This window comes from Phocoena sinus, chromosome 1 (genome assembly GCF_008692025.1).
Source record: "Phocoena sinus isolate mPhoSin1 chromosome 1, mPhoSin1.pri, whole genome shotgun sequence".
NCBI classification, from domain to species: Eukaryota; Metazoa; Chordata; class Mammalia; order Artiodactyla; family Phocoenidae; genus Phocoena; species Phocoena sinus.
The window spans coordinates 12543841-12569201 of NC_045763.1; the positions used below are offsets into that span (position 1 = coordinate 12543841).

General features: G+C 51.2%; 2 protein-coding genes across 2 annotated transcripts in view; both read right to left on the reverse strand.

Moving 5' to 3' along the window:
• Positions 1-8: 8 nt before the first annotated feature.
• Positions 9-6984, reverse strand: CPLANE2 (ciliogenesis and planar polarity effector 2). Its single transcript, XM_032636336.1, has 6 exons — positions 6846-6984; positions 6342-6464; positions 4880-5032; positions 4151-4275; positions 3718-3854; positions 9-3478 (listed from the first exon to the last, which is right to left on the reverse strand). Exons 2-6 carry the CDS (start codon positions 6451-6453, stop codon positions 3229-3231), a joined length of 777 nt encoding a protein of 258 aa, XP_032492227.1. The 5' UTR covers positions 6454-6464; positions 6846-6984; the 3' UTR covers positions 9-3228.
• Positions 6985-18768: 11784 nt separating this feature from the next.
• FBXO42 (F-box protein 42) overlaps positions 18769-25361 on the reverse strand; it is a 97753-nt gene continuing 91160 nt past the window's right edge. The window contains exons 8-10 of the mRNA XM_032647024.1: positions 25177-25233; positions 24201-24317; positions 18769-23687 (exon numbers count right to left, since the gene is read on the reverse strand). Coding sequence (XP_032502915.1) covers positions 22572-23687; positions 24201-24317; positions 25177-25233 — 1290 coding nt within the window. The 3' untranslated portion in view covers positions 18769-22571. The remainder of the gene's footprint in view (positions 23688-24200; positions 24318-25176; positions 25234-25361) is intronic.

The following is a 25361-nucleotide window of genomic DNA, read 5'->3' on the forward strand; positions in this document are numbered from 1 at the left end:
TTCGCATGGCTCTGGAGGCTGGGAGTCCAAGATCATCATCACAGCCCAGTTCTGGAGAGCGCCCTCTTCCTTGTTCACAGCCAGCACTTTTTCTCTGTGTCCTCAGATGGTGGAAGGGGCTAGGGAGCTCTGTGGGGTCTCTCTTATTAGAGCACTAATCCCATTAATGAGGGCTCTGTCCTCATGACCGAATCCGCTCCCAAAGGCCCCTAACACCATCACACTTTGGACTAGGTTTTCAGTGTATGCATCTTGGAGGGACACAACCATTCGGTCCATAGCACTCCCCCTCTGTAGGAAAGGGGCTTGGGGAGGGAAGAAGAGGGGTCTGGGATGTCCTGACAAACAGCACCAGGGCTGGGCTGCAGCACATACACACCCCCACCCCTGGAGAAGCCAGTCCCTCCTCCCTCCAGCTTCTCTCTAGAGCCCTGAAGTCTGTGGGCTCCAGGGCCCGGAGGAGCAAACATGGCTACCCTCTTCCCAAGGATCTCCTCTAAGTCAGGGCTCACCCCTGAAGCAGCCTGGGGGCACAGTCACCACCCCTTCCCTCCAGGTAGCCTCAGGGCCCACAAAGGGAGCAGCAGGGTATTTGCCTTTGAGCTGTTGTAAGGCTTAACCTAACGGTGGAATTTCTGGCACCAAAATGGGCAGAAGGCAACTCCCCGACTTCTGGTGGCCTCCGGACAGGCCACAGAATGGCCTCTGTCTCCAAGGTCCTGAGAGAGGAACTTTATCTGGAGTCTGGACCCTCTCCTGTGCAGGACCTACCACGTGATTGGTGGTGTCCAGTGGAAAACTATTGAAAAATTATTAAGGATTTCAAGATGGCAACAGCAGAGCGTTAAACCAGGTGTGGGCCCCCCAGTGCAGAGCCCTGTGGACTGCTCAGGTGCCAGGCCCACAAAGCCGGCCTGAGTCCGTGTGTGTGTGTGTGTGTGTGTGTGTGTGTGTGTGCGCGCCCACATTCTCTTCTCATTCGCTCTCCACGACCCTGCCCAGAGTCCACTTTGCGGGGACAGCCACCAGCTATTAGGAGAATTATGGCTCTGCAGCTCCCTCCTCCCCCTGCTTCCAGTTCTCTGCACTTGCACTTCGGTGGAGGCCTCTAAGGGGGTAGCCTACGAAATACTAAAGTGGCACTGGGCCTGGGCTCTGAGGGGCTGAGAAGGCAGCGCTGGGACGGCAGGTGGCCGGCTCCAAGTCTTAGCACCGTTGTGGTCCCCACTTTGTTGTTACTCAGGGAGAAGGGAATTGTTTACCTCTTGGTTTGGGATGAAAGTGTGTGAGGGGTCGATTCTCTGACTGGAGCAGTGCTAACCAGTGCCAACCAGTGCCCTGCTCTGCTGTGGGGAGGATCTAGGTTACTTCTCCAGAGCAGCCTCTGGCTCTTGGCTGAGCTGGTGCCCAAGAAGGATGCTGAAGCTTTAAGGCCTGAGATAACTGGCTGGGATGTGGGGTAGCTGGTGCCCACAACACACACGGGTATCCATAGCTGGAAGGCCACATTCCAGCCCAGAGGCCACCTTTGCTGGGTCCTGCCTTGCTCTGCCTGGTGGGTGAGGTCTACTGGAGCTAAGACCAGAGGGAAATGGGCCAAAGCAGAGCTGAAGGCAATAGTGGGACACCGCGGCGCGGGAGCAGGAGTCGGCCAGTGGGCTGTGCAGGCTGTGAGGCCTGGGTCCTGCCCAGCAACATTCCTCCTCTGGGACATGGGCTAAGCTCAGGTCTCAGCTCTGAACCTGAGTTGGGGGTAAGAAGGTGCTAAAATCCATGTTTTAGGCCCCGGAAAGGTTGACAAACCTACAGGCAGTGCACAGGGTGGACAGACTGACAAGCAGTGCCATGCAGGCCATCAGTAAGCGTAGGAGCGTAAGCCAGGGAGAGCATGCAGGAGCCTCCTGTGTGTGCCAGGAGGGAGAAGGGGGGCAGCATTTTAGGGCGAGTACTGCTGTGTGTGGGCACATGATCATGCGTGTGAGTGTGGAGTGTTCAGAGTTGCTTTCTCGAGAGGGGACTCTGAGGGTCGGCTGGCTGACCTGGGCATCTAGGGCCCTTCCAGCTGGGTCAGACTCAGGCCGGCTTTCTGCCCAGGGGTCCATCTGTGGGACTGGAGAGGGTGTCACCGGGGAGGGAAAGAAAGTATAAAGGCCGGCTTTGTAGGCATCTGCGGGCAGATGCCTACAACTCTAGCCCGCATTCACTAGTGTCTGGCTGATGGGGCAAGGACACAAGGTTACTCACCTTCCTGCTCCTGTCCTTGCTGGCCTCCTGCCAGCTCACGCCCTGACCCCCCACCTGGCCCAGTCCCTGCCCAGTGATACTTTCTGGTTCCCCCAGGCTGGCAGGGCACCTGTCCTAAGCATAGCTTCATGGTCAAAAAAAGGAATTCCAGAGTGAGGTGCTTGCCTCCTGGACACACAGGTGGACTACATTTCCCAACTTTCCCCGCTGCTCTGTGTGACCATGTGACTAGGTGCTGGCCAATGGAATGTGGGCAGAAATGAGGCACACTGTCCTAGGCCAGGTCCATAGAAACCTGCTGGGGGACCTTCCACCTGCACTCATCCCATCTGCTGACTAGATGTTGATGCCCCAGGACAAACTGGGAAGAATCTCATTGAAGATGTCAGAGCCTGGGCCTCTGAATCAGTGTATAGAGCAGAGCCTCCACACCCACCTTCACCTCCACCTGAGGTGAGACGTAGAAAGAAAAAAACTTCTATTAAGTTAAGCCACTGAGAGTTCAGGGTTTACCTGGTACAGCAGATGGTGTTACTTCAACTAACATGTACAGGCTCTGACTGAAGTCACTTGAGGTCCAGGGCCCAGCTGAGGCACCCCCTCTCCCCAGTCACACTCCATGGTTGCTGCAGAAGGGGGAAGGGCAGGGGGAGGCTGGGAAGATGCTTGAGCCCTCAGGCCTTGCACATACAGTTCCTCCGTTTCCAGAAACCCAGACTCCTAGGGCAGAGGGAGGAGGCCAGTGGACAGCCAGATGCCCTCAGATGGCTGCCCTACCGAGCCTTGTGCCCCACTTCACTGCCAAGAATTCCACAAGGAAAGTGCTCTGGGGCCGGGAGCCTTCTCGGGCCACCATTCTCCCTGACTAGGACCCTCTGGCCAGTCCTCGGGATGAGATCAATATTCCTGTCCCAGCCTTGGGCCCTGGGTCCTGCTCTGGGTCACCTGAGGTTGGGGAGTGCCCACTCATCATGCCACCACCCCTCAGCTGGGGGGTTCCTCTGGGGGGTTGGGGAGCAGGCCAGCTGCCACCTGGTCCTGGTGCCACAACTGCTCTGCCAGGCCGTTGAGCACATGGGCAATGTCGGCCAGCCCAGCCCGCCCATCCAGCGTGCGTCCATCTGCCAGCCGTCGCCCTGGCACACTCTTCACCCGCAGGAGGGGCAGCTCCCAGGCCTGCCGGAAGGCTGTGAGGTCACGCTCAGGCACATCCGTGTGCATATACTGGTCAAATCTGGAGGACAGTCAAGGAGCCTGTCCGGGCACCTCTGCTTACCACTCCATCAAACCCAGCCTTCTCCCTCCTCCCTTGCCCCCAACACCCAGAGTCTGGGGGAGGCCCTGTTGCAGCCTTTAAGATAAAGCCCATGGGGCTGGACCCCATAGCTGGGCAGAGGCAGGCTGCCTGACACCCTTGCTCCGTGCCTTGCCAAGTGTGGCCTCTGACAGTCCTAGGGGCCGCCCAAAGGATACTTGGAGCCGATGACCATCCTGACCACACCAGGGGCCTCGCCCGCTACTCGGGCCAGCTGTCCAGGGAGGTCTTCAAAGGAGGCACGGTCGGTGAAGGAGAAGAGGAAGAGGAAAGCATCTGTTTTCTCCTGGCAAGCCTGGGGATAGAGAGGCTGATTAGCGGCTCAGGCGAGGCTTGTAACCAGAACCTATCGGCTGCAGGGCCCTGAGAAGTCTCAGCACCTCCTTTCACAGACTGGGAAACTGCGGCCCAGAGCAGGGAGTGGCTGGTCCCAGGGCAGAGGTCTCCCAGCCCGGGCAGCATCCTCAGTCCATTCACGCCCACTTCCGGCTCCTGCAGACCAGGCAGGCCAGGCTCAGATGCCTGTACTCAGAAGCCCACCTCGGGCAACCAGCCCCTCCTGGACCCACCCAGGCCCACCTTCCTGCTCACCGGCAGCATGTGATCAAACTTTCTGAGCGCAGACTCCCCGCAGTCCCAGAACTCAAAGCGGAACATGACAACACGGTCGCTGGCCTGCAGCTTGGCCGGCCAAAATACCACGGTGGTCTGGATGCCTGGGGAGGCGGGGGTCGGTCACTCAGCATGGGGGAGGCGGAGGTGGAGAGGAGTAGGGGGCCCAGAAGGAACAGGAAGAGGAGATACGTCCCTACCTTAATGGGTCCTCAGTCTGATGGGGAAGGCATAGTCCCTGACGTGGGAGAATTCTCAGTCCGACTGGGGAAACTGCCCTGCCCCGGAGGAGCCTCCAGTCTACCAGGGAGAGGCAGCCCTAGCCCTAGCCATGACCAAGTAGTTTCCTCTTGTGCACTGGGGAAGCCAAAGGTCCCGGAATACTCTCAGATATTGCAACATGACGGTCAATCAGCATCCGGTGGAAGGAAACAAGAAAGGAAGATCGGTGTTTTCTGAGCACCTACCCTGTGTCAGCTCAGTGCTAGGCATGTTACCACCACTATCGCTAGTACCAACCCCACCACAACCCCAAGGGGTTGGTACTATTATCCCTTTTGGACAAAGGAGCGAATGTAGGCTCAGAGAGGTGAAGTGACTTTCCAAGGTTGCAGAGTAAATGGTAAGGCTGGTTACAAATCCCAGCTTATGTGGTCCAGGGCCAGTCTTTTCTCCACCCCAAGGAAGGCCTCCTGAGGAGGGACTCACCAGTGGTCTCGTGGTGCACCACAGGCACCTCCAGGCCAGCCAGCTTGGCCACCAGCGCTGTCTTGCCCACACCACTCTTCCCAGACACAAAGATCTTGTAGCGGGCGGTGTCAATGGCCACAGGCGGGGAAAGCACTGGTCGCTCGAGCAGCCCTGGGGCAAGGAGGGATCCAGGTGGGGTCAGGGAGTCAATGTGCACTTGCCCGTCATACCTTGGGTGTACAACCTCATCTCTCAGGGCTTCTTCAGTGCCAACCAACCATTCCCTATACAGTGCTCATGACAGAGGCCTGGGATACAAGCAGCATCCCCGGAGGAGAAGCTCTGCTGGGAACACCTGTGCTCTGTGAACTGGGCCAGTGCCTACTCCAAATAACACCATTTTTCAAAAAAGTTTGATGCATGAGATGATTTTTATTATTTTATTTTATTTTTTGCCGCACCACACGGCTTGCGGGATCTTAGTTCCCCAACCAGGGATCGAACCCAGGACCCGGCAGTGAAAGCACTGAGTCCTAACCACTGGACAACCAGGGAATTCCCTGAGATGGTTTTTATTAATACTATCACATATCCTAGATTTCCCACAGGTAAAAGAAAGGTTTTTCCTAATTCTCTCCTCAGTGAAGAAATACCAGCAGAAGTATTCTTAATTAATATAAACTCCTTAGAACCAATACAGTGAGATATTTATGGATGTTTGTTTATTTATTCTTTTTTTTTTTGATCCCACCTTGCAGCGTGTGGGATCTTAGTTCCCTGACCAGGGACTGAACCCAGGCCCACAGAAGTGAAAGCGCCAAGTCCTAACCACTGGACCGCCCTGAATGTTTTTGATTTAAAGCTTGCAAAATATAAAGTCTAAACTATGATCCGTCTATAGGTGTAGGACCTGAAAGTCCTAAATTGTGGGCTGCCTGTCACTCTCTGGTCTTAAGCCTTCTGATGTTTTGTCTCTCCCGGGCAGAGCTGGACTCCTGCAGCCGATGCCAGGCCCCTCTGCTGGCCTGTCAGCTGACCTTGCCTGGGTGAGTTAGCTTCATCCTGGGGAACATGAGTGTCTTATCCTGGAGACAGCAGGATATGGAAGAGGCTTGTCTCTACTCACTAGGGGATCTTGGACAAGTCTGCAACGTGCTGTTGAGAAGGTTAAATTGGAGTCCATTGTATAAAGTGCCCAGCAGAGGGCCTGCCACCAGCTGAGGCCTCAATCAACAGCCTCTCTGGTGACAGTGGTTCCTGGCAGGGTTTTGGCTGTTTCCATGGCTCTGATGACAGAATTAACGCTAAGGAGGTTTGGGGGTGGGGACCCCAGGATAGGGCTTCTGGGGTCCCCAAGGTTGAGGAGTGCAGTGGAGAAGGCCCTCACTGCCCTGCTTCTCTGCTCCACGCCCCCCACCACAGGGGACACTGTTCTCCCCAGGGAGTGGCAGGTGACAGGCTGGGGGAGGGGGGCACTTACCAAACACCCGCCGGCGGTTCTTGCGCAGGATACAGGCCAGGTACTCCTTGCCCTCAGCGCTCTCGTGCCAGTCTGGGACAATCACTGAGCCTGGGGCAGGTAGTCTGGCCATGGCTGGGCAACCTGACGGGGAGGGGAGATGGCAGAATGCTGAGAGTAGGGGATGGGAGAGGGTAACTGTTCTAAGCTGTACCTGTGAGGCCTCTTAACCTGCCCTCAGACTCTCCCCTGGAGCCCCAGCTCCCTCCTTGGAGGATGGAGCAACTATGGAGCCCCACCCTTTTCATTATTACGACTAACATTTTTGGAATCCAAGCTCCCTTTCAACATCCTGAGGTGTTACACACCCCCGTCCCCCTCTTATCACCCAGAAGGTGCAAAACCATAGTCCTTTCTCCTCCGTATTGCTCCCTGGGGGACAGCCATCCCATTATTGCCCCAGAGGGCATTTACACAGTCCCTAGCTCCCTTGTCACCTCCGGGGGGTGGGGGAGTCACACAGACCTGCTTCTCCTCTGCCTCCTGGATCCTGACTCCCAAGCCCACCCAGCCGTCACCATCAGCAGTCCCCGCGGGCGAACGGGCCCGGGTGGAGACCGCCCCTTTAAAAGCCCGCCCAGCGCTCCCGCCGCCCAGCCCGCCGAGCCAGCTTCCGCCCTGCTTGCGTCCGGCTTCGGCTCAAACCGCCAGCCCAGGCGCCGGTGCTTGAGGCGCATGTGCGGAGGCTGTTGTCATGGAGACGCGGGGGGCGGGGTTAGGCTGCCGGGTTCCACGTAGGTCCTATGTGTGCAGCCAACCCGGCTCAGAGACACCCTGGACAGGGACTTGCCCTCTGGGCCGTGGATCCTCTTCACTTTGCTCAGTCCCAGCCCCAGTCTTTCCTCCAAAACTTGATCAAATCCCCCTTCTCCAGGAGCCTTCCCTGCCTCTTTGCTCCTGTTTCCTCTCCCATGAAGTGGAGGTAAAATACTACTACCTCCTAGGGTTCTTTACAACACTGCCTGGTCCGTAGCAGTGCTCAATAAGTTTACTTATTATTGTTGTTATTTACTCCTGCTCGGCAGGAACTCGATATGAATTAAACACCACTGGCTTCACAGATGGGGAAAAGGCTGCTGAGAGATGTCAACGGACTTGCTCAAGGTCTTAAAAATGAGTCAGAGGCTCTCCATCACTCATTTATTGATTGATTGATGTCACTCATTCAACAAATAATAACTGAGTGCCTATTGTATGCCTGGCCTCTTCCAGCTGCTGGGAATACAATGGCAACAAGAAGTCCCTGCCCTCCTGGAGCTGATGTTTCAGAACTGAGGCCATGAGCCCTTCTCCACTGTTCCAACACTGGGCACCAGGCCTGTTACCCTGAAGATTTCCAACACTGGGCATCAGGCCTGTTACCCAGAAGATGGGTGCTCAGTAAATGCCCATTAGTTGGACAGGACGCAAAGTGGGTCATTACTGACAGGTTGTCTATTACACTTTTTTTTTTGGCTGCGTTGCTGCACGCAGGGTTTCTCTAGTTGCGGTGAGCGGGGGCTACTCTTTGTTGCAGTGCACAGGCTTCTCATTGCGGTGGCTTCTCTTGTTGCGGAGCACAGGCTCTAGGCACGCGCGCTCAGTAGTTGTGGCTCGTGGGCTCTAGAGCGCAGGCTCCGTGGTTGTGGCGCACGGTCTTAGTTGCTCTGCGGCAGGTGGGATCTTCCCGGACCAGGGCTCGAACCCATGTCCCCTGCATTGGCAGGCGGATTCTTAAGCACTCTGCCACCAGGGAAGTCCTCTATAAGTTAACTTTTATTGAAGGCCAACTAAGAGCCAGACAGTGGGGGCTTTACAGAGGTTAGCTTGTTTACTTCTATAAACAAACTTGTGGAGTAAATATTATTATCCTTCTTTTCTTTTACAGATGAGGAAACTCAGAGACAACGGGATTGTCTGAAGTCACGCCATACACGTGGTCAGTGGGAAAACTAGGCTCAGAACCTAGGGTTCCTGGACTCTGAAGGATGTCTCTGTTCTGCCAGATTGGGTCTTGTGTTTTTAAAACTTTGACCCCAGCCACTAGGAGGGCCATTCCTAGTAAAGCTGAAAGCAGCCAGAGGGCCATGAACCCACAAATCATTGAGGTCCATTATGAGGCCCCAAGGGGGTAGAGGGGACAGGGCACTTGCCCGCAACTTGCTTGCACTGCAGCTAGGCAGAAATACAACAAATTAATAACCATTCCTACAGGATTCTGCAGCTTGAAACCATTGCCTGTACTCCCAGGTCACTCAGTTCCCCTTCCTGCAGTTCCTAGCACATCTGCCAGAGGTGGGGTTAATCACAGCTGTGTGGAGTTCACACCGTGGACCCTGAGTGCCTCAGTCACAGGCCTCAGATCTGATTTATCTCTGGGTTTCCAGACTTCACACCCAGCCCTGCCCGGGCTTGGCTTGTGGAGGGCTCAGGGAGAGTGTGAGGAAAGGGGGCAACTCGACAGAGTGAGCTTACTAGTTAACCTGGAGGCCAGATAAGATGTGAAGTCCTCTTGGGCACAGAGAGGGAGGCTGGCGGTCAGAGGAGCGAGTGGCCGGAGGGTTGGGGGGATCAGTCTTCACTGCCCTCAGGAGCTCCCGGAGAAGACACTTCAGTGAGCGTCAGTAGCCTGTTCAAAACATGGATTCTCGAGCCCCGACCCCCAGGGATTCTGCTTCAGGGGGTCGGATGGGTCTGTGAGCCTGAGCATCTAACAAGAGCACTGGGCAGCTCAGAAGCTGGGCTCTGCATCAGTCGGCTTGGGCACCACAGACGGGGTGCTATAAACAACAGAAAGTGTCTTCTCACAGTTCTGGCAGCTGGAAGTCCAAAACCAAGGTGCCAGCAGGGTTGGTTCCTGGTGAAGACTTTCTTCCTGGTTTGCAGGCAGCTGTGGCCTCACAAGGCCTTTTCTCTGTTCACACGCACCCTTGGTGTCTCCTCCTCTTTTCATAAGGACACCAGTAATATTGGGTTAAGGCCTCACACTTATGACCTCATTTAACCTTAATTACCTCCTTAAAGGCCCCACCTCCAAATAAGTCGCATTGGGGGCTAAGGCTTTAACATGTGGTGGGGGTGACACAGTTCAGTTTGAAACAAGGCCCAAAGGCCTCACTGAACATGGTCATCACTGCTCGGGACAGGAAGCCAGTCGGGGGTTGCACCCTGGGAGTGGGGTAGTTGGAATTGTGTGTCAGAAGGATGCTGTGAACATGGCCCAGTGAGTTCCTCTCTCCTGTGCCTCTTTGACCACTAAATTGTGTGTCCCCATAAGGATCTCCTCTTTGGGTCTCAAGTGAAACGGGTGGGCCATCTATCTAAATAAAGGCCCTTCTAGTGTAGAACCTTCAGACTAATCCACTCGTTTTTTCATGGTTTGGTCTTCTCCCCAGATGCAGCACCTCCTGGACAAGGCTCCACGAGGCCTCCAAAGGAAGATCTTCAAGGCAGGGACGCAGGTGGCTCAGGCGGGCAGACACACACAGAAACCTGAGAACCTGGAGGGCAGGGCTGGGGGTGGGTGGGACGCCCAGGGAGTGTAAGTGGAGAAGGGACACCATCAGCTTCATGTTTCCATCTCTTGCTCGGATGCTATAGCTGCTTCCTTCAGGGCTTCCCTGCTTGCCCTCGGGTACGCCACACAGGCACCAGAGTGATCTTTTTGCAACATAAATCCACTACTATCACACCCATGATTACAGTCTTCCAGTAGTTTTCACTGCGCTCAGAGTAAAATCCAGACTCCATGCCTTCCAGGCCTTCCATGACTGGCCCCTGACTACCTCTCACTTTCATTTCAACTGCCACCCTCTTCCCCTGGCCTACTGCACTCCAGCGACTCTGGCCTTTTCCTGTTCCCACTTGGGGCCTCTGCGTTGCACCCCACCCCGGGAGCCCCCTGCACCACCCCAGTGCCTCACACGGATGACTGCTCCCTGGCTCAGGTCTCCTGCACAGAAGCCTTCCTCCTCTACACTCAAGGATATGCCCGCACACCCCTGGCTCACTTTCACATCGTCCTTTCTTGATCCTGAAATTTTAAAACGTATTGTCTGTCTCCCTCACCTAGGACATAAGCTAGGATAGGGGCCTTGTCTTTTTGTTCTGTTATATGCCTGTATTAATTTCCTAGAGCTGCAGTAACAAAGTACCACAGACTGAGTGGCTTAAACAACAGAAATGTATTTTCTCAGTGCTGGAGGTTAAATATCTGTGATCAAGGTGCTGGCAGGGTCAGTTCCTTGGCGCGGTGGTCCCCAACCATTCTGGCACCAGGGACCTGTTTTTTGGAAGACAATTTTTCCACGGACGGTGGGAGGAGGGGATGGCTTCGGGATGATTCAAGCGCATTAGGTTTATCGTGCACTTTATTTCTATTATTATTATGTTGTAATATATAATGGAATAATTATACCACTCACCATAATGCTGACAGCAGGTGGAGCTCAGGCGGAAATGCGAGCGATGGGGAGCGGCTGTAAGTACAGATGAAGCTTCGCTCGCCCGCCCGCCACTCACCTCCTGCTGTGTGGCCCGGTTCCTAACAGGCCATGGACCGCTACCAGTCCGTGGCCTTGGGGTTGGGGACCCCTGCGTTGGAGGGCTGAGAGGGAAGGATCCATTCCAGGCCCCTCTCTCTGGCTTGTTGGTGACCATCTTCTCCCAGGGTCTTCACGTTGCCTTCCCTCCGTGTTAAGTCCCTGTCCAATTTCCTCTTCTTATAATGACACCAGTCCTACTGGTTTAGGGCCCACCCTTAATGATCTCACTTTACTTTAAATCACCTCCGTAAAGACCTTATCTCCAGGGCTTCCCTGGCAGCCCAGTGGTTAAGACTCTGCCCTTTTACTGCAGGGGGTGCAGGTTTGATCCCTGGTTGGGGGACTAAGATCCTGCAGGCCGTGCGGCCAAAAAAAAAAAAAGAACTTATTTCTAAATATCACATTCTGAGGCACTGGCGCTTAGAACTTCAACATATGAACTTTTTCCAGGGTGGGGGAGACATAATTCAGCCCATAATAATCCCTATTGCTTAGAATATGTCTGGAATATAGTAAAAAATTAATAAAAATGTGTTGACCGATTGCCTGGCTATGGCTACAACATGAAGAATGGCTTGAAGGACCAGTTAGGAAGCAGGGCAAACATGTCAGGCACGAGTGGGTGAGGACATGTATTTGTCAAATATTTATGAGCACTCTGGGTGCCAGGCCAGACACTGGGAAGACAACAGTGAAAGAGATGCAAGCCTTGCCCTTGTGTATTCCACATTCTGACACAGACTGGTAAGCAGGGCAGTAGGGTAGAGAGGATTCTAGTCGGCAGATTGAAAATGTCCAGATTACCTTTATTTTATATTCTTTTTGCGGTATGTGGGCCTCTCACTGCTGTGGCCTCTCCCATTGCGGAGCACAGGCTCCGGACGCGCAGGCTCAGTGGCCGTGGCTCACGGGCCCAGCCGCTCCGCGGCACGTGGGATCTTCCCGGACCGGGGCACGAACCCGCGTCCCCTGCATCGGCAGGCGGACTCTCAACCACTGCGCCACCAGGGAAGCCCCAGATTACCTTTAAATACAGGATTTGGGGCTGGAGCTGCCAAATCATCCCCAGGGAGTTCTTTTTAGGCTGGGATGTGACAGGTTTGTGCTTGGTGGCAAGGCTGGTGTCCTTGACCTGGACAGCCTCGGGTCAATCCCCTGCTTAAAACCCTCTAACAGCCTCCCACTGCACCTGCTGTCCACACCCCTCCCTCACCATGGCCTACAAGGCCCACCTGTGCACTCTGCCCCTACTCGACACTCCAGCCACACTGGCCTTGCTTCTCCTCCTTGAACTTGTCAAGTTCACACCAACCTCAGGGCCTTTCTTCCTGTTGTTCTCTCTGCATGGAATGCTCTTCCCCCCATCTTCGCATGGCTACTGTTTCTTACATTCACGTCTCAGCTGAAATGTCACCTCAGAAAGGACACTCTGATGAGCCCAAGCCCATCACATTCTGTCACATCCCATTTTTATTTTCTTCATAGTATTCATCTGGAATAATCTTGCTTAGTTGTTTACACATTTGTCTGTCCCTTCTCCTGCCCCTCCACTGACATGTAAGTTCCACAGGGCAGGGGCAGGGCCTGGAAGTGCCCCTTACAGTGGGTACCATATATCTGCTTAATGCAGGAATCCACACTGGCCAGACACCTCCTTCTCCACCTCCAGATCCAGCTGGCCACCAGAGGCTGATTCTTCTCCCTTTATGTTTCTAATCTCTCGTCGTTGCCACTGTCTGGGTTCGGGCACCCATTCCTGGGCTCTGCCTCTCGTCCCCCATCTCCAATTCATTCTCCAGTTCTGTCCACTCCAGTCACACTGACCTCGAGGCTCTGGAGGGGCCAGTCACACCCGGGTCTCTGTGCCTTCGCACAGGCTGCTCCCTCTACTGGAAGACCCTTTTCTTTCCTTCCTCCAGCACTTGCCAGAATCCCTCTCATCCTTGGTTCTTGTGGATCCCAGGCACTTCATCTGACTCCTCTCCTTCTATTTGGAGCGAGTACAAGTTTTTACCTCCACTGACTCAGACATTTAAGAAATAGAGCTTTGTTTCCTCGGACTCAATTTAATCTGTTTCTGCTATGCAGACATTTTAATCCAGCAATTTCCTGGCAAACTTAAGTTCAGTGATTCCCCATACAGCTTAAACAGTCTTCACAAGGCTGTTCCTTTTCATCCCCCCCCTCCTCTGGCCCTGGGGCTCGTGTTCAGTGGGGTGGCGGGGAGGCATGGTGGAGTGCGGGTGGGGCACACAGCCTGCAGACGTCATCCCTCCTGGGCCTTTGTGGGCCTCCTGCTCCAGAGAAAACTCTCCTCTGTACCTCTGCCATGGCCTCGTCCATGCTGGCCTCTGCTAGAGGTGTTCTCTCCTCCCACTGTGGATCCTGGTCATGAGCTTCTGTCCCTGCTACATCTGAGGGGATGACCTCTGGTCACTCTGCATTGTCCTCAGCCCTGAACACCGGCTCCTCTGGACATGCCAGACTCCCCACAGCTTCTCTCACCCTTCCTGGAGCACAGGGAGTCTGTCTTCCCAGTCTGAGGCCTGTAGGTCTGCATATTCTGCATTACTGCCTGCCAGAGGCCAGGCCTGGGCCCCCCCGAGCTGGGATCTCCCAGAACGGCTCGGTCCTCATCTGCCCTCTGCCTCAGTTTAGCAGGGTGAGGCCAGGACAAGAACAATTTCCGGGGCTTCCCTGGTGGTGTAGTGGTTGAGAGTCTGCCTGCCAATGCAGGGGACGCGGGTTCGTGCCCCGGTCTGGGAAGATCCCACATGCCGTGGAGCGGCTGGGTCCGTGAGCCATGGCCGCTGAGCCTGCGCGTTCGGAGCCTGTGCTCCACAACAGTGAGAGCCCCGCCTACCGCAAAAAAAAAAAAAAAAAGAACAATTTCCTAGTTCTCCGGCTTCTTCTCAACTGTCCTGCCCCCTGCTGGCTGTGTTGTTCTACTGACTTCACCTTCTTCTCATCTTTTGGTATGACATAACTGGACTGTCTTTTGGCCTCAGAAGCTCAGGATTTGTATGTAGTCTTTGTCCAGCCAAGGTGACACTCCCTGGTGTGTGATGAGGTTGTGAACTCCTCCAGGGGCAGGCCTCTTTTTGCTTTATCTGTGCCCAGTGCCTCAGGGGTCAGTCCACGTTCAGGGAACATGTGCTGAGAATGAGTGATCCCCAGGGCAGTCCTGGGCCCTCCCGGCCTTGCCGATGAGCGGGCAGCAGCCCAGGTCCCAGGGCCCCAGAGCAGGAGCTTCCTTCTTCCTCCCAGGCTTCTGTCTGACAAGGCCTGGCCCTCAGCGCTCCTTCTCTTCCCTGCAGTGGGTGGGCGGACAGGCTCCCTGGTAGGGGCATGGCACACTCCGCCAGGCCTCTCAGGCATTTAAAACTTCAGCTCAGCTTTGTGCATACTGACAGGGCCCGGGCCCAGAGCCCAACCCCATGGGGAAAACACTGGCTTTCCCACAGCCGGGGGCTGGAGCAGAGAGGGCAGGCCAGCCAGCTTCGAGATGGTGCTCAGAGGTGTGGCAGAGGCCAGAGAAGGGGTCCTCCCCAGGCTTTACCAACAGAGGTGGAGGAGAAATGGGCAATTTTCTCCTCTAGCCCATTTAGTTTCCTTCTCAAGACTGCTTCTGATAGTGTCAAGGACTTGAAGCCTTTCACAGGGTGCCCCCAGGTGGTCTTTTGAGGAATCACACCCAGGCCATAGACTAGCAATTATTGCTGGCTCCAGCTGAACTGCTAACCTGTGAAGCCAGCGGCATCATAACCGTTTTAGCCGAGGCTCAGAGAAGTGGGATGACTTGCCCCAGCTCAAAGAGACAGGAACAGCTTTTGAACCAAGGTTTTTCCTGGTCCAAAGTCTGTGCCTATGTCCCTGTCCTGCAGCCTCTCTGGGAAGTTCTAAGTCCACAGAACCACGTCTCAAGAATTAAAAGGGCATATGGAGGTCCCTTGGTCTCATTATTGATCTGATGCATAAATCATCTCTGTCATCACCTCCCACACAATTTACCAGTCTCTGCTTGAATACTTCCATCAATAGTGAAATCATTACCTCATAAAGAATCCACAAGAATGCTGGACTGCTTTTGTCAATGGTATATTGTAGGGAGAAAGGGATAGTTACGGCCATTGAGAGCAGAAGGCAGACTTTAGCTGGAGATGCTCCCCTCTTCCCGGAAGAGGTAAGAAGGGTAAACCCCAGTCACCTGTGGTGACACTACAAGCAGACCAGCCCGCAGGATTTCAAGGTGATGCCTCCTGTACTACCTGGACCTGAGGATACTCACAGCCTGGTCTTTCCCAGGTTCCCCGGATGAGGGTGACGTGAGGCAGTCTCAGGCTGAGAAGCCAGCTCAGGGTAGTAATAGCACGTGTAAGGCCTTTGTCTCCTTGTTGGAGTCAGTGATTCCTGCACTGCTTCCCCACAGGGCCAGCTGGAGAAGAGCTGTAGAGATGCGGGAAGCAGGACAGTGTGGCATTGCCCTATCGCTGGCTGGGTGCTGTGATTCAGACCCAAATGTACACAGGCCTCTGGCCCTTTAGTGCCCAGGGAAGTGGCCGGGGAGTACTGTGCTGGGACTGCACGGGACTGCTGGCTGCCAACTCCTGCAAGGCCTGGGGTTGAGTCATGGCTCTTCTCTGCGCTGTGTTCTCCTTGACATTAAGGTTTCTCCTCAAATTGGCAAGTTCCCTCCTCTCTGCTCCACACATCCTCTGACGTGGGGTCAATCACACTGCTATCTTCACGCTCTGACGCTTCCAGAGCAGGAACCTGCTCATCAGTAGTTAGGAGCATGGCCCCTGGCACAGATGGACTGAGTTAGGAAGCTGTCAGGGAGCCTTATGGGACTGACCTATCCTGAAGGCTGGGCATGTGGGGTCTTCCCGGACCACCAATCACAACTAGCACCCTACCCACCGAACATCACCTCCTCTACAACATCCCACAGTCCAACTATCCAGGCAATACTTGAATTCCTCCAGTGATGCCACACTGGTTCCTCTCATTTACGTAGAGCTCTGACGGTACAAAGTTCTTCCCAATGAGCCTTCCCTAGAGCTTCTACCTACTGGACCTTGTTTAGCCCAATAGAGCCATAAGGAGCAAGCCCAACCCTTCTGCAAGGGCAACTGTGGAAGCATTTGAAACAATCCTTCTATCCCTACCACCACCAAATCAGTACCTCCCAGCACATGGGCCCTCTGTACCCAAGACCCTTCCTCACACCATGGTCTAGTTTGCTATATGCCTCAAAGTACAGTAAACATAACAGAGAGTATCAGACCACACGTTGTTAGAAATGGAAAAGTTTCATCTTGCAGCTTGGGAAACACAACTGTGCAGACAGGATGAGACCTGCAGGCTTACAGCACCTGAGCCTGGGATAAGGTTAACATTCAGTACGCACTGAATGAAAAGAACGGTGCTTGGCGCAAAGACCCAGCGTTATGAGAAACTGGCACATACTCAGCAAGTGGCTTCAGGGCTGTAGCCCCCCCCCTCCTAGGCTCCCACACGGGTGGGCAGACTCATGTCATCAGCCCCCAAATGATACTAAGTGTGCCTTTTCTTTTTTTTTTTTTATTGCCTACATGAAAACTGGTGTCCTTCTCTTCCCTTATCCTTTAAATGTAGGAGACACAGGAAATTGACCTAAATCTGATGGAATCTGACTTCTTTTGAATGTTTTTTAAAAAATATTAATATATCTATTGCACAAGAAACACCTGTGGTTACTACAGAATATACGTAAGCAAAAAAAACTAAAATTAGCTATAATTCTACCACTTAGAAATAAGTCTGAAGTGGGTCTCTTGTAGACAGCACATATATGGATCTTGTTTTTGTATCCATTCAGCAAGACTGTGTCTTTTGGTTGGGGCATTTAATCCATTCACGCTTAAGGTAATTATCGATATGTATGTTCCTATTACCATTTTCTTAATTGTTTTGGGTTTGTTTTTGTAGATCCTTTTCTTGTGTTTCCCACTTAGAGAAGTTCCTTTAGTATTTGTTGTAGAGCTGGTTCGGTGGTGCTGAATTCTCTTAGCTTTTGCTTGTATGTAAAGCTTTTGATTTCTCCACCGAATCTGAATGAAATCCTTGTGGGGTAGAGTAATCTTGGTTGTAGGTTCTTCCCTTTCATCACTTTAAGTATATCATGCCACTCCCTTCTGGCTTGCAGAGTTTCTGATGAGAAATCAGCTGTTAACCTTATGGGAGTTCCCTCATATGTTATTTTTTGTTTTTCCCTTGCTGCTTTCAATAATTTTTCTTTGTCTTTTAATTTTTGTCAATTTGATTACTATGTGTCTCAGCGTGTTCCTCCTTGGGTTTATCCTGTATGGGGCTCGCTGCGCTTCCTGGACTTGGGTGGCTATTTCCTTTCCCATGTTAGGGAAGTTTTCGACTATATATAATCTCTTCAAATATTTTCTCTGGTTCTTTCTCTCTCTCTTCTCCTTCTGGGACCCCTATAATGCAAACGTCTTTGCGTTTAATGTTGTCCCAGAGGTCTCTTAGGCTGTCTTCATTTCTTTTCATCCTTTTTTCTTTACTCTGTTCCGCAGCAGTGAATTCCACCATTCTGTCTTCCAGGTCACTTATCCGTTCTTCTGCCTCAGTTATTCTGCTATTGATTCCTTCCAGTGTAGTTTTCATTTCAGTTATTGTATTGTTCATCTCTGTTTGTTTGTTCTTGAATTCTTCTAGGTCTTTGTTAAACATTTCTTGCACCTTCTCGAACTTTGCCTCCGTTGTTTTCCCGGAGGTCCTGGATCATCTTCACTATCATTATTCTGAATTCTTTTTCTGGAAGGTTGCCTATCTCCACTTCATTTAGTTGTTTTTCTGGGGTTTTATCTTGTTCCTTCATCTGGTACATAGCCCTCTGCCTTTCCATCTTGTCTTTCTGTGAATGTGGTTTTTGTTCCACAGGCTGCAGGACTGTAGTTCTTCTTGCTTCTGCTCTCTGCCCTCTGGTGGATGAGGCTATCTAAGAGGCTTGATGGGAGGGACTCCTAAGTGTGCCTTTGAATCCAGGCAGAATCCTTCACGAGCTAGAGGCTGAATTCAACTGGCAAACCAAAGAATAAAGTCCACAGGGAGACGAAACTACCGAGACCATTCTGACCTGATTGATGGCAGCAGCTGCTACGTACTGCTCTCGAGGCAAAAGCCTCAGAGGTTCTCACGGTGACATGTAAAAGACGACTCAGACAACTGTAGACATGCATAATCTTTAGTATGGCCATGCTCCTGACAATTTACACACATTGCCCAGCACTTTCATTCAAGATCACGTATTTTCTTCAAGGGCTAATTATAAATAACAGCCACCATTTATTAAGCATTTATTATGTGCCAGGCACTGTGCTGGTTCTCTTCATATACAACTTTAATTAATCCTCATGATCCTATAAAATAGAAACTATATTTATAGATAGGAAACTTGTATCCAAGATTAAGTAGTAAATAGCGGAAGGCAGAATTAGCCACAGGCCTATAGGGCTCAGGCCTGTGTTCTGAACCCCCATTTGCTATGCTGTTTCAAGACCCGGAGGCCCTGTGTCCTCATCTTTGCTTAGGAGGCCAGTGATGGCGTAGATGTCATCCTGGTCCCTGGGCCTCTGCTCCAAGCTCATCACCTCTCTTGGGTCTCCAATGCAGGGTGGTACTGAGGCTCTGAAACACTGAGTCCTTCAAGCATGATGGAGAGAGCTGCTTTATTAAATGACGTCCTCAGGGACGGGCAACCTCCTAGAGGAGGAGAATCTTTCCAACTACCTTGCTTCCAACTTCAATCTCCAATCGCTTTTTGTCACAGCTTGCTTTCTTTCATACTAATAAAACAGTTAAGACAATTCTATCCATTTTGTTTTATTTGTTAAACTGCTAAAAAGTCATTGGGGAAAACATAAACAAAAAATAAAATCGACAAAGATTTAAATATCAATGAAATCAAATCCACTTTTCATTCCTACACTGTTATGTGCCTAAAATGATCGTCTCAGGGTAAGCCACCCAGGACCCCTGAGCTGTATGGGAAACATCACTCACAGCACCAGCTTCGTCAGGGCACAACAGGTGTGCACTGACATGAACCCTGGTTGGTGGGAAGGGAGCAGAGCGAGGAGACAGACAGTACAGTGGAGCCAATGCCTAAGGGTTGCTTTCATTTGACAGTGAACATGGTGGAGGGAGCCACTTACTGGTGACCATGCAGAACATGCCTTCTGCAGTTCATGGGGAGGCTGCATGGGGTACAGGCTTTGAAGTTCGGCTTCCTTGCCCCTGGGTGTGTTCAGATCCTCCCCACTGACTTGTGCGCTGGTAAGAGACCACAGATAATGCAAAGCAGAGCACATCACCATACCAGGATCACTAAAAGGATAAGGACAGACAGACAAACCAACCAGGAATGTCACTCTGAAGAAGCAAAGCAGAAGGAAATCCAGAAAAATAAAGTGAAAGGAAAAGGAAGCATCCCTTTGTTCTCCATCAGCTGGTGCCTTTCTGTCCTCCAAAGTCAAGACTTCAGTTGCTTTCCTTTCTTCTTCCTCTTCTTCTATTTTAAAGAGTTTGGACGTAGTTCCTAGGATAGTTCGTGGTTTCAGTTCTTGATAGAAAACTCAAACATTAAAATGAAATCAATCTCTAGAGGGCTGGGAGGAGAGTAAGCCCAGTATTGCCTTACAACTAAAATTTAAGCTTGTTTTGATACCAAATATGTGCTTCCAAATGTATGGTGGGTGCGGTGGGTGGGTGGGTGGTGGTTTGTGGAACCCACCACCGAAGTGGAGCAGCAGGGCAGAAACATGAGCAAAAATACAGAACTCTCTGCTGCACAGCCTGCAAAAGGAGAAAACAGGAAGCTCTGTTCAAGAGGACGGGAAGAGACCAAAATTCTCACGACGTCAATGAGGTGGCCAGTGGAGTCAATGTGACACGGGGGCTCTCAAAGGCACACTTGCAGGAATGGAAGGGGGTTAAAGCTTCAAGTAGAAACAAGATGTATTTTAAATACTTAAATATGGATAAATATTTACTTTAGGTGCTCCTGAGGGTTTAAAAAAATATTTTTCCTCATTTTCCTCCGTGACTTTTAAGACAAAGTCAGCATCATGTCAAAACCAGAGTTGTGGTTAAATCTGATCTGACTGAAGCATCCATGGCGCCGTGGAAATGGTCACCTCAGCTGAGACGCCTGAAGTTCCACTGCATGGGGCGGCTTCACAAGGGCTGGAGGAGACAGTCACCTTGACTATGTTGCATCACTCCCCCAAGATACACGACCACAACGCCCAGGAGCCACCAGGACCCACACCACCAGGTGCGGAAGAGGCAGATTCTTCTTCAAGAGCTGCAAACAGACAGTCTGGTTCCAAGTGGCGTGGGTTAATACTGGGATGCCATGGAGTTCCGAGGAGCCAGGTTACTTTCTAAGAGAATCATCATCTCTGTTGCCTGCCTACTTGCGGAAAGTAGAAGGAACCAACAAGTTAACAGCTGGCTTAGGAAGGCCACAGGACAAAAGGAAAGATTACAAAGTTGAGACTCTGAACTTGCAGGCTTCCAAATACTTTATATTTAAGTAGGAACTGAGTTTGGAGGCACTGTCCATGCACAAATGCAATGTCATAAACAACGTTCAGCAATAGCAGTAATGCCAAAATTGCTGATCTTCTAGGCTAGCTTTCTCTTGTGAATAAGGACCCCCACACGATCAAACAGTCTTTGCCAAAGAAGGACTGGCAACAGGCCCAGTGCAGAGAGTCTGGAAAGCTAAGTGCTGAGCTCTGAGCAGTTGGACACCACAGTAAGTAGGCACATGGTAGTTTCCTCATCTAAGGGAGCACATAGAGCAGTTTCTGGAACACATACCCCTCCCCATGAGCTGGCCCTTTCCTGGGCTTGGCACCAGGGGCGCTTTCCCACCAAGACCACATTGTAAAGCTAATGGCTAGGGGAAAGGATTTAACATGACATTAACAGGAGAAAACAGACTTATCAGACAGACTGCTAAGAGCTGGCTGAGAGCCAGGACCCAGGGCCAGCTGTAGCAGGCTTGCGCTTGGGAAATGCTAACAAGAAAAAGGGGAGTGTGGGGATGAGAAATGCCGTGTTTTGAAATTTAAACCCTAAAGGCAAAATAAAAATCCTCTTTCTACTGATGAGAAATCACCAAAAAAATCCACATTTAAGTGGTGCCAATGTCTCCTATGTCCAGGCCATGGTTTAGAGACTGGTGACTTGTAATTTCCTGTGTCAACCAAAGAAAATGCTCTGGTTGGTTATACCTTATCTCAGAAATGACATGAAAGTAAAAACCCAAGCCTTGTTTGGGTGACAGGTAAACATGACAACGACAAAGAAGGAGCTGCTCCCAAGGTCAGCCACGCATCAAAGAGGCCAAGCACACGATATTCAACCCAATCACCAGTCAACAGCCAGGCAGAAAAATGCATGTCACAAACAAGGGCAAAAGTCATTTCTAGAAGGAACTGTTATTGGGATTCTCTCCCAAGATCCATTTCCACGTTCCATAAACATGGATGGGCGTGTCCAGCGTGCTTGGGAAATAAAAAGAAGCCCGTAAGGTAAAACAGTATCTTTTGATGCTTCAAGGATTTCTCATGGTACTGGCATCTCAGAATTCCCTACTGGTCCCCTAGTGACACCAGAAAAAGGATTCCAGAAATACTTCTAAGAGATTTCTCTGGGCACCCAAGCTTAATAAAAGAAAGTGCGAAAGGTTTTAGGGCTTAAAAAATCCACATATTAAAGAAAAAGAGGGAGGGAAGGAGGGAGGGAGGGAGGGAGGAGGGAAGAAAAGCAGCCTATAAATAGCAAAGGCAGCCTCTGAGGATCAGGTTTTAAGGGAAAGAAAAAGAGAACAAATGTGGTGTTTGGCAACTGCAACGAAATATGACTGTCAGAAAATTCCACAATCAAGACACCAGAATGTTTTCTGAAACATGGAGAGAGCAAAAACCAAGGGACACTAGGTGTTTCTGCATAAACTTTGTTTCACGATGATCCCGGCACACAAACGTGGAACAAAATCCCTTGTTGGGTAACTTTCCTCAGTCACAAAGAGCAGAATAGGGCCAGGCATAGGGCATTACTGCAAAGAGAAGTTTTCACAGGTCCTCTGCGGGCAGGGCGGGGCGGGGAGCAGAACAGTTTTCTACAGGTTATTTTACCCTGCCAGCCCCTGAAGCATGGGAATCTGAAACCTCTAGTCGTGCATCTTACACATGCCCTTTCTTTTTCTAACTCTAAGAAGGCCAAATAAGATTTACAGGTGGCTCTGCAGTTTCTTCAGGAAGGTTCTGGTATTCATCTATTCCCTAAATTCTTGGTCTAGTTGTCAGCAAGGTAGAAACAGGCAGCACAGCCTCTGCTAAAACACAGCAACAATTTTATCCGAACCAGGACGGAGCTCTCTCCCTCTTTGTAAACAGAGTTGGCTATATAATATATATTTATATAATTCTTTTCTTAATGGAGATTTGATCCCAGCCTGGAGTGAGTGAGGTTGGGAATTGGGGTTTGGTTTTGAGAGTAATTTTGTCCCTTGTTTTCTCAATTCTCAGTCCAAATGCTTGCACGCTGGAAAATTCCAAATTAAAAGCCACAGGAAGGGAAAGGGTTTCAGAACATATTATCTCTTTGCCCGCACAAAGTACAAGGCGTTTGTTTTTGGATAGTACTTCACATTCTGCTTCTTGTCCATGAGTCCTCCAAATATGATGAGTTCACCCCTGCCTTGTGCCACCGTATGCAGGCTGGTTTCGGGAGGTCCAACCACAGAACTGCTATTAAATACTTTCCATTTGACTCGCCCCTTCTCCTTGGTGTCTTTAATGTCCAGCACGTACATCTGCATGGGCTTGCAGTTCATACTCTGGTACAAGGGTTTGCCAACATTTAGGGACTGTGGAGGGTGGTGGCCCAGGCGCCGGGCAATGGGAGGTAAGGAATGTCCATCTCCTTGGGCAGGCCCTGGGCGGGAAACGGGCACTGTTTCTCCACTGCTCAGGTTCTGGCTCCCAGGGGAGCCTGGAGAAGATCCCAGAGGAGGACTTAGTGCTGCGGAGGCTGGGGGGCCTTTGGACGACATTGCTTTGATGGCTTCTAGGCTCCGACGCAGGGCACCTGGGGAAACTGCTCCTGCAAGGGCGCTGGCCACGTGCGGTGGGGTATGCACACCATTTGTCTGTTCAGGAGGGTGTCTCAAACTTCCCCCAACTGTTCTGTTGTCCACAACATCCATGTGACTGCTACTGGAAGCAGGTTTCGGATCCCAGTTCAGATCCATTGATCCCAATCTTAGATCTTTCTGATCTGGTAGTGACCCTCGTCGGGGGGCCAAAGAAAGTCCCATTTTTAGGTCATATCCTTCAGTGGTAGATGGAGTGCTAGGAGATATAGCCTGTACAGGACTGTCCAAGGAAGAGCCACCTACAGCTGCTGATCCTGGAGATAAATTCCCACCATTGAGGATGGGAGAGCCATCGCCTCTGGCTGGGGAAAGGCTTCCTTCTCGGGAACTTGAGGGGGTCTGTCTTTGCGCTCTGGGCCTCAGTGTTCCCCAGCGGCCGTTAACACAGGGAGCTTCATCCATACTCCTTACCGGAGACTGAGAGCGGTATTCTCGAGGTTCGGGAACTAGGGCTGGAGGAGTGGCACTGATAGGTGATGGGCGAGAGTTCAAACTGGGGCTGAGTGGGGCTCGCCCACTAGGAGCCTGGCTGAAGACCACCACGCACTGCCCTACCTGGAAGACAAAAAACCTGTGCTCAGTTCTGATCACTCATTTAACCATCAAACATTTTATCATGAGCATCTGGGATGTGCCACGTGTTTTGTAGGTACCTGAGATGTAGAGGTGAAAAGATTGCAGTCTGCCCTCTAGGCTAGATGTGGGGATAGGTGGGAACAATTTGTTGCTACAGGGAGACATGTGCTACCATTTGAATTATCTCTACAGAATAGGGGTAGAGTGGAGGAAGGAATCAAGTATTTGTTTGGGGGACCCTGGGGCAAGTTTTAGAGACAAAGAGATGCTTAAAGCTGGGGCTTAAAGGATAAGTGAGGCCCATGTTAAGTTTTTCCATCTAGTGGCTCATGTATGTGAGAAATACCCAAAAAGCTATGGTCAATGTCCACCTCTTTTGTGACATCAAGGGGTTTTCAATTTCCATACAAAGTTGCTTGGAAATCTCATGAGTTAATTTGGCTTTAGAGTTTAGGATCTTTCCTTCTGCTGGCCTGTCAGTTCCCTACTTACTCGGCAAGCTGGATGGCACCACAGTTCTGGGGCCCCATGGTCTTCATTTTCCACCTTGAGTGGTTGCCAGGCCCAGGGACCTGAGTGCATGTGCAACAACCAAGCATCCTTGAACAGCTGTAAGAGAAGCACCAACAACAGGACTCAGGTGTGGTACATGTCACAAAACACATACACACACAGAGCTGGAATCTCAAAGTTGTGCTGTCTGTCATAGAGTGTGTGAATTCTTCAGAAAGAATAGCAAAATCTCTAGCTATTCATTCATTCATATATTACCGCTGGCCTGGCACGTGAAATTGTACTTGTGACCCCATGAATCAATTTTAAGTGGTTTTGAATTTTGCCTGTGGTTTTATGTGTGTGTGTGTACACTGATGAAAGGGTAGATAATACATACCCAGCATGTCTGAATCTGCATTCTTTTTTTTTGGCGGTACGCGGGTCTCTCCCATCGCGGAGCACAGGCTCCGGATGCGCAGGCTCAGTGGCCATGGCCCACGGGCCCAGCCGCTCCGCGGCATGTGGGATCTTCCTGGACCGGGGCACGAACCCGTGTCCCCTGCATCGGCAGGCGGACTCTCTATCACTGTGCCACCAGGGAAGCCCTGAATCTGCATTCTTAAATAAATTCCATGTGAACTCTGGCCATTATCCACCTGCTTTTCTGTCCCACCCCTCCTTGAAAAAATGACAGCAGCAAACCTTATAGCCCAAAGACTAAGTGGGAGTTAGGAAGACTTTAGATATGAATATTCAATAGACGAATGTCTCTGATGAAAAGCCTCCCTCCGCAAAAAGAGAGTGGAGAAGAAGGCCAGAAAATACAAAGGCTACATACCCAAAGTGGAAAAGGTATTTTCTAAATAAAAATGCTACAGAAATGGCCTTGTACACTTTTACAAGATGAGACGGGGAAGCAAGTTTTGAATACTTAGCAGCATGTGCATGGGAACGCCATACCAGCAATACTCACAGCGTTGGGACCGCCACACCCTCCAAGGATTAAAATAGTTGCATCATCTATGACAATCTGGGGAGATGAAGAAATTTAAAATAAACCTACAAAGACACAGGCATCTGACCTCCTATACTTCAGTGGTAAATGAAAATAGTCTACTCAGCTCCCAAATGAGAGTCTTCTATTTACCATAAGATCTC